Here is a 12,935-nt window from a genome sequence, read left to right as displayed (position 1 = left end):
TTTTGGGAAAAACGTCAAGTGCATATATATATATATATATACTAAAAATAACTGTCCACTCACAGATATGTCGATGGGTCATAGCCCCCGAGCCTCGATTGATTACGCACGTCTTGAGAATAGGTCTCACCTATAGGCGTAATAACCGAATAAACGTTATTTAACGCACATAACCAACAATAGGTAATAACTTCTCATATATTGCTCAATTTGGGTATATAAATATACCACAGGGACCTACACAACCTCAGGATCATCCCCAAATTTTTAGAATATTTTTCCTAGCTCCCACGTGCCGGCCAAGGCACGGCCAGACGCGCCCCCCCATGCGTGGCCATGTGCCAGACACATCAACTGACGCCGTCAGGTATATTCCGGAATATTTCGTTTATTCCTTAACAAAACTTCAAGGCGTGACCTAACGCCGTTAGAATATTCCGTTAAACTTAACGGAATATCCTCTCGTCTTCTACCTTCAGCTCCGGCAACCGTCGCCGTCGTCGGAAACTGGGAAATTTTCATTTCCTTATATCTTCTTCATTTTTAACCCAAAATTTATGAAACTTGAACCATTTTAAAGATCTCACAACGACGAACAAAACCATACCTGATTCGAGCTCTGAAACCACCGGAATCCTGCCGGAAAAAGCTTCGATAATCCGGTAAACCTTAAAACTCGTCGTTCTTACGATTCTGACGTCCAATTTCTTCAAACGAAGTACTCTGAGCTTCCCTCCTTAAGCTCCCTATGTCCTTTAAATTCCCTAAAAATCAACATTTTACGTGAGCATGAATAGTACCCCAAATCGGGTTTTGTGGTTTGACGTGAAATCGAAGATATTCTTACCTGTAATTGGTACCGTTGAACTTGTGAGGGCCTAAGGAACACAATGGTACCATTTTTCGTCTTTGATCTGTCACGTTTACAAGGGTTTCTGGTTGTGTCCGTACAAGAGAGGAAGAGAGGGAGAGTGTGAGTCTGAGAGAGAGAGGGCACGGGAGTGAGAGAGAGAAAGTGAGGTGTAGTGTGTGGACCAAATCTCTCCAACCAATCAAAATTTAGTCTTTCTTAGTTCCTAAGTGGTTCCAAAAACTTAGGAAATCATAATTAAATCCAACTTAAATACAAGTCATACACCACACAACTTAACGTCCAAGGGTAAACTAGTAATTTCACGTCAACGGAAATTATTTTCCAGAACGGGCTGTCACAATACTAATTTACCTACATTTAAATTAATTTACCTACTTATAAAATATTATACTAATTTACCTACATTTAAATTAATTTACCTATTCCAGAAAAAAAAAATAGTGATATTAGATAATGTTCCAATGTTGTGGGTTTGTGCTTGTAGGCAATTAAATAAACTTTTAATCTAATGCACATAAATCAAGTAGGTAAATTAGACCATTTTGGAAGTAAATTAGACCCTTTAAATTTTGGTTTGATGGAGTAGGTAAATTAGACCATTTTGGAAGTAAATTAGACCCTTTAAATTTTGGTTTGATGGAATAGGTAAATTAGGCTATTTTGTAGGTAAAAATTGCACGGAACATATCGCTTTTGTTTTGTGTATTAGGGATTGGAGTATTAGCTGAAGCTATTTTAGGTTTATTCTTGTGTTGGTAGGTAAATTAACTTATATATTTAATGCACAAAATTATGAAATTAATATTATTATTTTTCAATTGACACGTTATAACAATTTGAAAGTTAATACATTGAATATACAATGAATGGCATGAATTATTTTGTAAAATATATAAAATTAATTAAATGGATAAAACAAGTAAATGATCCAAAAATCGCATCCAAGTATTAATAGGGGTAGTTTAGGCATTCGAAAAATACACAATTTAAAAAGTCAAACTTAATTAAAGAATTTGTTTAGTTGAAGGCTAGTCAATGGACTTTATTAAAAAAAAACAAAAAAAGATGAGCTTTAATAGAGGAAAATATAGTTTCAAGGGTTAATATCAAATTTTCAGTAAAAAGAATAATGTGATTGTTAACTGCATACATGCTAATTAAATGTCATTGGGAGGGGGTAAATTCTAATTATTTTAATTAGTTGAAACATTGACTGGAATGGGTCTGGTGTAACTTCCGACTGAGGTTTCGCTGCCGCTGTTGAAACTATCCATGTTCCTTGCGCGTTGAAATTGCTATATTGGTGTAGTCAGTAGGATTAAAATGCAGTGAAGAATAACAATTATAAAAAACATAGAACACAGATTTATTTTATGTGGTAAAACGTCACACACAGTGAAAAAGTTCGCAAACACACTGTTAAGGAATAATAAGACATAAACTTAATTTATCATCGTAGTCAATTCTCTGTAGAAATATTCATAATATTTTTCCGACTTAAAAGAAACACATGTGGCAGCAAGTGACAAATTCACATCCATGCTCATACACACGTGGAGCACTCACATGTCGTAACGTGATTTTGCTGATTTTTTTTATTTTGAAAATATTACAATTGTGACATTCGTACTACATTTATCATAAAAATAGAATTCACATGTGTTGACAACCTTTATATTAAGAGGTGATACAAATATAATATTAAAAATACAATAAATTTAGCATTATTTTTTATCTTTTGTAAATCCAAAGTAAATTTATTTAACTTATACCTTCACCTCGAGAAAAAAAAGGTACAACTACTTAGAAATTGTTGTGGCCTATTCTGAGGGGTTATGGCAAAGAAGAGAGAGAATTGAGGAATCGTAGTGATGTATATTTTCCTTGTGCCCGTAGGTACCATTTGGTATGCAGACGCGACGGAACGAAGATTCCGTGCTATCACTAGTACATAACAGCATATTTACCACATCAATTCCATCACGGGCATCAACAGCTCGTGGTAGAAACTATTCAATTACCACGGTTAAATGTAGCTCGTGGTAGATAACATTAATTGACCACGGTCAAATTCTGACCCGTTGTTAAAAGTAAATAATCTACAACGGTTTTTAATCCCGTGATGAAATATCAAAACCACCACGCGATATACTCGTTGTGGTTACTTCAAACAACCACACAGCCTTTTGAAAATTCACCACGGCATCGGCCCGTGGTGGATTTTTTTTTTTTTTTTTTTTTTTTAAATATTTTGGAGGATATTAAAATCTAAAATCCCAATTATTTCCCGTCGCGTGAAACTGGACGAAAACCCTAAAAAGAAAACGTCAATCCTTTTGTTTCTCCATCTCTTCCATCTCCGCCGGCTGGTCTCGGATCAATATTCTGATTTTTCTGAAACGATGACATTTATCAGCTGAGGTTATGAAGGCTTTAAATATTCCTAGAGGAGTACGTCGTGTGCTTTTCCGAACATCAAATACTGACAGGTAATATATTCGTTGTATTTTTGTTTTTTTACTCTCGTGCTTGAATCCACATCGGGGGAATTATAATGTTTATATTCTATATCTTTTCCAATGTGCTGCTGACTCCAATTTACAGTGCACAGTTTGTATTCTGTATTTTTATTTTCTTTGGTCGTCTCTCCGGTCGTCTCTCTCTCAATCCGTGGCAACCTCTCTACATCACTCAGGTTTCTTTTATCCTATATCTTTTGATTTCGTTTTCTTGTTATGAATAAGCATTTAAATTATCATTGATCATCGAACTTGGAGATGTGTATGCATTCTTGTGGCTTACAGCTTGCAAATTTATCTTCCAGCGTTTCGTTCTCTCACACATCCATCCAAAGGCACACACTTTTCACATCATCATCGTAAATATATAATTTTGAGTTGAGAAGTATGTTTTTACTGTTTTGTTCTTCCAATTCAATAAAAAAATTGTATTTCACGCCCCAAAATCAACCCCATGTTACGAGGATTGTGTCATGGAGCAGCACTTGCTTGAAATTAGGTTCCCTAACTGCATGTTTTTACTGTTTTGTTCTTTCAATTCAATAAAAAGTTTAGATGTTGCAGCTACTGCCGTATATACATATATATAACAACAACATTCAAACTAGTAAAGAGAAGAATGAACTTCTATATATATTATCAATGTAGTAATGAATAAATAGAGAATAAATGTATACAATTAATCTGTTCAGACCAAAAACAATGTACAATCTTTAAAGGCCAAACTGTATCATCAAAGTTGATCAACCTCTTCTTCCTTAAGTTTTGGTGTAATATTGGAAATTAGGTGTGTATAGTGCAGTAGTAATCAAAGTAAGAAGGGGTGCCCTTAATATACATATATACACGCGCATATATATATATATGTATGTATGTATGTATACAGCACGAACCAGTTATATATAAGGAAAAAAGATATGCAATAGTAATACTTCGATCAATTGAAACTGCAAATTCAACTATACTAGTGTAAATGTTGTAAAGAAAATGCTTGTTCACTTTTTTTATATAATATTTTCCTGCTAATTCACAGCAAATGATCTTTTTGCTAATTCACAGAAAATGCTTGTTGACTTATTTTTTTATATAAGATTGATTGCTAAGAAGATGGTTTATATGTGTCTTGTTTGTATGAATCGTATGTACTAGCAAATGGTTTCATGTATGTATTAATTTGATATTTGTAATTTAAGTGTTGATACAAGTTATACTTGAATAAATATATATAATATATGTGTGTATGTGTCTATATATATATCATATTTTAGTATATTTTGCCATTAAGTCGTGAGTTGTGGTTATTTTAGGATTACTTTTGAGAAGCATTGTTGGAAACGATCATTGTCAACTATCTAATTGCAATGGACAAAGATTGGCTAACATTTTCGAGGTATATTATCTGCCTCAATGAATTTCATTTTTGACATTGATAACTAGGGTCTGTTTAAAGTGATTAAGATTTATTTATAATACAGACCATCAACAGAATACAGAGAGGGTGCACAAAAGTTTGTACAAGTAGCTAAAGAATATGGAGGAAATCGAGATAAGATCATTTGCCCATGTATAATATGTCAAAACCAATGTTTTCAACTACCTGCGATTGTGTATGAACACTTGGTTATAAATGGAATAGATCCTTCATATACTACTTGGGTGTTCCATGGTGAACAAGAACCTATTCTTCAACAACATGACTATGACAACGTGACAGAAACATATCAGATGTATAGGGATGTCTTGGCTGAAGATGATGGAACTGGAAAAGCAAACTTGCTAATTGGAGATGAGAATTTCAAACAAAAGGTTGAAGAAGCTGAAGCTCCTTTATATGAAGGTTGTACGAAATACACAAAGTTGTCAGCAACTGTAGTTTTATACAAGATTAAAGCTTCAAATGGTGCAACAGATAAGCTTTTTGACGAGCTCCTCCAAGCCTTAAAGGACATGTTTCCGGAAGGTAATACACTTCCAAATTCAATGAATTCGACAAAGAAGTTACTTAAGGTGTTTGATTTAGGGTTCGAGAAAATAGATGCATGTGTAAATGATTGCTGCTTATTTTGGAAAGACTTTGAACAACTTGAGACATGTCCAAAGTGTGGTTCTTCACGTTGGCAGGTTGGTAAACGTAATAATCACATTTACAAAGGAGTTTCTGCAAAGGTGTTGCGCTACTTTCCTATTATACCAAGATTTAAGCGAATGTTTAAGGATGATGACATGGCCAAAGACTTAACATGGCATCATACCAACAAAAGTCAGGATGGTAAGATGCGACATCCATTTGATTCGCCAGCATGGGAGTCTATTGACACTAGATATCCTGATTTTGCCTCAGATCCACGAAACTTGAGACTTGGTTTAGCTACCGATGGATTTAACCCATTCCGCCAGCTAAGGTCTAGATATAGTTGTTGGCCAGTTATATTAGTTACATACAATCTTCCTCCATGGTTAGCCATGTCGAAAGAGAATTTGATGTTGACGTTAATAATTCCTGGGAAGAAACAACCCGGAAATGATATTGATGTTTACTTGCAACCACTCATAGAAGATTTATGTGTGTTATGGAATGAAGGAGTGGGTGTATTTGATGCAACTACAAATTCTACTTTCAATTTGAGGGCTATTTTGATGTGGACAATCAGTGATTATCCCGCTTATGGTAACTTGGCTGGATGTTTTACAAAGGGCAGGTTTGCTTGTGTGGCATGTGGTGCTAACACGCGATCTTTGATGTTGCCGTTTAGTAAGAAGCATGTATATACCGGCAATAGAAGATTTCTTCCACCTTCTCATGAGTTTCGCAAGAAGGGTAAATGGTTTGATGGGAATGATGATATTGGGCAAAAACCAAGGGTATTGACAGGTGAAGAAGTTTTATATGCTTCCGAAGCAGCTGGAAGGGATTGGGGAAAAAAGTCAACTACACAAAAAGGCACAAAAAGGAAGATGAGTGTAAAGAAAGGTGTACAAACAACAGGAAGTGATCCTATTAACATATGGAAAAAGAAATCAATTTTCTTTGATTTGCCGTATTGGAAGGTTTGACAATTACACTTAACATTTAACTATAAAAAAAAGTATGATTTTTTTCACAACTTATTTGCTTATTTTTGCTTGTTTTGCAGAAATTATGTTTGAGGCATAATTTTGACATCATGCACATAGAGAAAAATGTTTGTGAAAGTATTGTTGGCACATTGCTACATATTAAAGGTAAATCAAAGGATGGACTTAATTGTCGTAAAGATTTAAAGGAATTGGGTATTCGGCATGATTTATGCATAACTGAAGAGAAAGGAAAAAAGACGAAACTACCTCCAGCACTTTACAACTTCTCTAAAGTAGAGAAACATATTTTCTGTAAGAGGTTGTTCGATATGAAGGTACCGGATGGTTATAGCTCAAATATTAGTAATTGTGTGGATCTAAGTGAATGCAATCTAATTGGACTCAAGTCCCATGATTGTCATGTCCTAATGCAACAATTGTTGCCAGTAGCAATAAGAGGTCTTTTGCCTAAAGGTCCAAGACATGCAATCTTTCGGTTGTGTGTATTTTTCCACGAACTCTGTCAAGGAGTTATTGACAAAAGTAAGCTGGAAGTATTGGAGAATGAGATTGCAGAAACAATATGCATGCTTGAAAAGTATTTTCCACCTTCTTTCTTTGATATTATGATTCACCTTACAATCCATTTAGCGAGGGAAGCTAGGCTATGTGGACCTGTTCATTATCGTTGGATGTATCCTTTTGAAAGGTACTTTCGTATTTATATTTCTAGCATTAGCCTATTTTTTTTGTTTTTCTATTTTAGATGACTTACTAGTTTATGACATGATTAAATTTCTTTCAGATTTATGAAGGTGTTAAAGGATTATGTTAGAAATCGAGCACGACCAGAGGGGTCTATGGTAGAGTGTGTCTTAGCTGACGAGTGTGTGAAATTTTGTAGTAAGTACATAAAACAAGCTGAAAATATCAGTTTACGACATAACCGATATGAGGATGAATCAATTGTTATTGGGAATCCTATTTCAGCTGGTGTGACAATGACCATGTCTTCAGAAATGTACCAAATTGCTCATCGTTACATATTGTTTAATAGCTCAGAAGCTGAGCCATATCGAGAGTGAGTTATGCACCCTTTTAGAAGCTTATGTGCATTGTATTTTATTAAAACTTCATAACATATTATTTTGTTCCAGAATGCATGTTGAGGAGCTTAAGTATTCAGATCCGAGCCTTGTAGGCAAATTGAACAAGCTACATAGGATGCATGCAACACAATTTTCATCTTGGCTCCGCAATAAGGTTGGATTTATATTCTTCTACTTTCTTTTTTTTTTTTACTTTTAGGTAGGTAATTTGTAGTTCCAACAATATTATGTTTTTAGCATTCCATTAATTACTGAACAGGTTATTGCACTAGGAGACACAAGTGTATCGGACATGTTAAAGGGGCTTGCATTTGGACCGATAACACAAGTAATGTCATATTCAAGATATGTTGTAAATGGAAGGCGTTTTTGTACAAGAGCAAGTGAGAAGACTACACAAGACAGTGGTGTTTATCTTGAAGCTGAAACATCGGTCAATGGCACCGAAGAGATTAAAAAGGTTTTATACTATGGGGTGATTCAAGAGATTCTAGTGATGGACTATTACACGTTTCGGGTCCCCATATTTAAATGTGATTGGGCGAATACTAGTAATGGCATTAAGGTTGATGATGGATTTACTTTGGTCAACCTGCATCGTCTAAATCAATTTCAAAATGATCCATTTATTCTCGCTTCACAGGCCAAACAAGTATTTTATTCAAGAGAGAGTGAAACGTCTTATTAGTATGTTGTTCTAAAAGCACCTCCAAAAGGGTTCCATGACTTGGGAAAGTTTGACGAGGATGCTTACATGTCATATGCCCCATTAGATGTTTATAAACTTGATGATTGTGTAGGTGATGAAGATGAAGGTTATGTTCGGGCAGATTGTGAGGCCATTCCTGTGTAAAACTAGACTATTATTGAATGAAAACATTTTTCACAAATTTCTCTACCTTTTTCTGGATCTTTTCTTAGGAAAACTGATATTTATGTGTATGGTTGTTTTTTTTTTCTTCAAATTTCTCTACTCTTTACACTTGTCTTCTTGACGACAAGCAAATGTACAGGCAAGCAGCCAATATTGCATCCCGATTTCTTCCTCTAGTGTAAATATTTTAAATTGAAGATCGAATTCATTCATTGTATTCATATATGGTCAATGAGTGTAGCTGTAAAAAATCATCAAAATCGGAGTTAAAATAACCGTTAAATCGTGATTTTTCGTTGATAACCGTCGAAAAGTTTTGTCCCGTTACTCGATCTCTGAATGTTTGTTTTTTGCAATTTTTGGCGTATGCGATCTCGAAGTATATACAAACAAGTTTGACGATTGGATCGTTGAAATTAGTTTCGTAGAATGCGTATCCCATCAAAACGATAGATTTACTAACACTTGAGAGTTTATTCGTACTTTCATTATATATATAACATAAGATTTTGTGATATCCATTAATGTAAATATTTTAAATTGAAGATCGAGTTCATTCATTGTATTCATATAGGGTCAAAGAGTGTAGCTGTAAAAAATCATCAAAATTGGAGTTAAAATAACCGTTAAATCATGATTTTTTGTTGATAACCGTCGAAAAAAATTGTCCCGTTACTCGATCTCTGAATGTTTGTTTTTTGCAATTTTTGGCGTATGCGATCTCGAAGTATATACAAACAAGTTTGACGATTGGATCGTTGAAATTAGTTTCGTAGAATGCGTATCCCATCAAAACGATAGATTCGCTAACACTTAAAAGTTTATTCATACTTTCATTAAGTATAACATAAGATTTTGTGGTATCCATTAATGTAAATATTTTAAATTGAAGATCGAGTTCATTCATTGTATTCATATAGGGTCAATGAGTGTAGCTGTAAAAAATCATCAAAATCGGAGTTAAAATAACCATTAAATCGTGATTTTTCGTTGATAACCGTCGAAAAATTTTGTCCCATTACTCGATCTCTGAATGTTTGTTTTTTGCAATTTTTGGCGTATGCGATCTCGAAGTATATACAAACAAGTTTGACGGTTGGATCGTTGAAATTAGTTTCGTAGAATGCGTATCCCATCAAAACGATAGATTCGCTAACACTTGAGAGTTTATTCGTACTTTCATTAAGTATAACATAAGATTTTGTGGTATCCATTAGTGTAAATGTTTTAAATTGAAGATCGAATTCATTCAGTGTATTCATATACGGTCAAGAAGTGTAGCTGTAAAAAATCATCAAAATCGGAGTTAAAATAACCGTTAAATCATGATTTTTCGTTGATAACCGTCGAAAAGTTTTGTCCCGTTACTCGATCTCTGAATGTTTGTTTTTTGCAATTTTTGGCGTATGCGATCTCGAAGTATATACAAACAAGTTTGACGGTTGGATCGTTGAAATTAGTTTCGTAGAATGCGTATCCCATCAAAACGATAGATTTACTAACACTTGAGAGTTTATTCGTACTTTCATTATATATATAACATAAGATTTTGTGATATCCATTAATGTAAATATTTTAAATTGAAGATCGAGTTCATTCATTGTATTCATATAGGGTCAATGAGTGTAGCTGTAAAAAATCATCAAAATCGAAGTTAAAATAACCGTTAAATCGTGATTTTTCGTTGATAACCGTCGAAAAGTTTTGTCCCGTTACTCGATCTCTGAATGTTTGTTTTTTGCAATTTTTGGCGTATGCGATCTCGAAGTATATACAAACAAGTTTGACGGTTGGATCGTTGAAATTAGTTTCGTAGAATGCGTATCCCATCAAAACGATAGATTTACTAGCACTTGAGAGTTTATTCGTACTTTCATTATATATATAACATAAGATTTTGTGATATCCATTAATGTAAATATTTTAAATTGAAGATCGAGTTCATTCATTGTATTCAAATAGGGTCAATGAGTGTAGCTGTAAAAAATCATCAAAATCGGAGTTAAAATAACCGTTAAATCGTGATTTTTCGTTGATAACCGTCGAAAAGTTTTGTCCCGTTACTCGATCTCTGAATGTTTGTTTTTTGCAATTTTTGGCGTATGCGATCTCGAAGTATATACAAACAAGTTTGACGGTTGGATCGTTGAAATTAGTTTCGTAGAATGCGTATCCCATCAAAACGATAGATTTACTAACACTTGAGAGTTTATTCGTACTTTCATTATATATATAACATAAGATTTTGTGATATCCATTAATATAAATATTTTAAATTGAAGATCGAGTTCATTCATTGTATTCATATAGGGTCAATGAGTGTAACTGTAAAAAATCATCAAAATCGGAGTTAAAATAACCGTTAAATCGTGATTTTTCGTTGATAACCGTCGAAAAGTTTTGTCCCGTTACTCGATCTCTGAATGTTTGTTTTTTGCAATTTTTGGCGTATGCGATCTCGAAGTATATACAAACAAGTTTGACGGTTGGATCGTTGAAATTAGTTTCGTAGAATGCGTATCCCATCAAAACGATAGATTTACTAACACTTGAGAGTTTATTCGTACTTTCATTATATATATAACATAAGATTTTGTGATATCCATTAATGTAAATATTTTAAATTGAAGATCGAGTTCATTCATTGTATTCATATAGGGTCAAAGAGTGTAGCTGTAAAAAATCATCAAAATTGGAGTTAAAATAACCGTTAAATCATGATTTTTTGTTGATAACCGTCGAAAAAAATTGTCCCGTTATTTGATATTTGAATGTTTGTTTTGCTATTTGACCAAAAGAAATAAAAAATGATAATTACAATTCGATGGAATCTGCTAACCTCGGTCCTCCCTCTGCTCCATTTTGATCTCTGTCTCCCAGTGTCGAGAAATTATAGAGTAGTATACAGTAGTATTACGTCAGCCGTGATGCTTTCATTCAAATCTCACAATCTGTCCTTATGTTTTACAGAGCTGGAATTTTATTATCATTTTCACCTTTTAAAAATTAAAAAAAAAAGAAAAGAACAAAAGAACAGAGGAGATGGACGGTCTCCTTCCCCGTCCGACCCAGCCCCTCCCTCCTACGTCTTCCCAGCCATTCCTTTCTCCCCCAAAACCCAGCCCACCTTCTTCCCCAAACCCCAAGCCATTCCTTCTTCCCCAAACCCCAAGCCATTCCTTCTTCCCAAAACCCAACCTTCCTTCTTCCCCGAACCCAGCTTTCCTTCATCCTCAAACCCTATCTTCAACGATTTCTTTATCTAAAAAGGATGATCCTCAAATGCAGTCTTCCTTCTTCCCCAAAACGCAGCCTTCCTTCTTCCCTTGGCTGGAGGTCCTTTTTTTATGGTTATCAATTTTTTTACCCCAGATTGCGAAATCCACAAAACCTTCAATACGGTTCTCATCGATTGAGAGTAACCATTACTCTCCTCCCTCTCGATTCATGATACCTGAGCTCCCTCCCTCAGCTTCTCTAAAGTCGACTCCGAGTCTCCGACCACCACCATCCGCTCCTCTCAACTTCGACCACCACCTTATGGTCATGAGTCTCCTGACTCCTGAGTTCTGACCAATCCATTTCGAAGCCACAAGGTAATTCAAATATCTATAAGTATCATACCCTAAACATTTTTTATTGTATGTTAAGTACCAATTACTGTATAATTTGCACCTCGGTTAGGAACCATGGATAGATTACCGCAATGTTCTTTAAGTTTTCAAAGGGTCTATTCACTAATTTCTCTTTTGGGTTATTTTTGGATTTGGACCCTGCATTGGATGTCTTGGAGATGTTAATGTGGATTGGATTTGGATGTTATTTTGGATTTGGAATTTGGATGTTATTTTGGATTTGGAATTTGGATTTGGATAATAATATTAATATGTGCTGCTGGGCACAATCTGTGCTTCAATACTCCCCTAATATATGCTGCTGCAGTGCACTGCAGTGCATCCTCAATTCTTGAAGACAGCTCCTGTGAGTGTAATATGTGCTGCTGCAGTGCTGTTGTGCATTGCAGTGCAGCGGCTGCAGCCTTATTTTATAAAAATGATGTATATAAGAGAGTTGCAAACCCGTGCCCACCCCTAGTATCAGAGTCCCAATAAACTTTTAATTTTATGGCTATAAGAGAGTCCCAATGATAATATAATTGTAAAACAATTAACATAATAATAGTTAATATATTTTTTATTGGAAAGAAAACTTAATTAAAAACCCACGAAGCCAAGAAACTGCTGTGCAAAGTTCCCACCACCAGTCGCTTGCAGTTATATTTGGCTATCCCCTCAATCCTTCTCTTCACATCGTTCTTTTTTACTAGGACGCAAAGATTATTCACTGATCTCTCTCTATAAATTTGGTATGAATTGAGTGGTCTTGTAGTTGCATTTGGTTACCCTGCGAAATCTTTCTCTCTAACTTGGTTTTTTCTTATAGGACCGAAAACATTCCTTTGTTAATCTTTCTACGAATTTGGTTTAAATTTTTAGGTGTCT

The 12,935-nt window shown here is 34.7% G+C and overlaps 1 protein-coding gene across 4 annotated transcripts; it reads left to right on the top strand.

Annotated features, from left to right (window-relative positions):
- Window positions 1-3,115: 3,115 nt before the first annotated feature.
- LOC103409336 (uncharacterized) lies at window positions 3,116-8,384 on the top strand. Of its 4 annotated transcripts, XM_070826904.1 has the most exons (9): window positions 3,119-3,363; window positions 3,479-3,569; window positions 4,701-4,783; window positions 4,869-6,441; window positions 6,528-7,159; window positions 7,256-7,353; window positions 7,441-7,531; window positions 7,608-7,713; window positions 7,819-8,384. In XM_070826904.1, the coding sequence occupies exons 3-9, from the start codon at window positions 4,755-4,757 to the stop codon at window positions 8,245-8,247; spliced, it is 2,958 nt and encodes a 985-aa protein (XP_070683005.1). In that variant the 5' UTR covers window positions 3,119-3,363; window positions 3,479-3,569; window positions 4,701-4,754; the 3' UTR covers window positions 8,248-8,384. The 4 variants fall into 4 exon arrangements, with proteins under 4 accessions (XP_070683006.1, XP_070683005.1, XP_070683004.1 ...); XM_070826905.1 differs by having other exon boundaries at window positions 3,116-3,363; window positions 7,256-7,531; window positions 7,832-8,007; XM_070826903.1 differs by having other exon boundaries at window positions 3,486-3,569; window positions 7,256-7,531.
- Window positions 8,385-12,935: the final 4,551 nt, after the last annotated feature.

The sequence above is a fragment of the Malus domestica genome, chromosome 08 (assembly GCF_042453785.1).
Source record: "Malus domestica chromosome 08, GDT2T_hap1".
NCBI classification, from domain to species: domain Eukaryota; kingdom Viridiplantae; phylum Streptophyta; class Magnoliopsida; order Rosales; family Rosaceae; genus Malus; species Malus domestica.
The sequence above is the reverse complement of the archived record's forward strand: the minus strand, read 5'-3'. Positions and strand labels throughout refer to the sequence as shown.

Coding starts and splice junctions, on each gene's coding strand:
- LOC103409336 (XM_070826903.1), top strand. CDS start 4,755: ATGGACAAAGATTGGCTAACATTTTCGAG. Junction 4,784..4,868: donor GATTGGCTAACATTTTCGAG/GTATATTATCTG, acceptor TTTATAATACAG/ACCATCAACAGAATACAGAG. Junction 6,442..6,527: donor TTGATTTGCCGTATTGGAAG/GTTTGACAATTA, acceptor CTTGTTTTGCAG/AAATTATGTTTGAGGCATAA.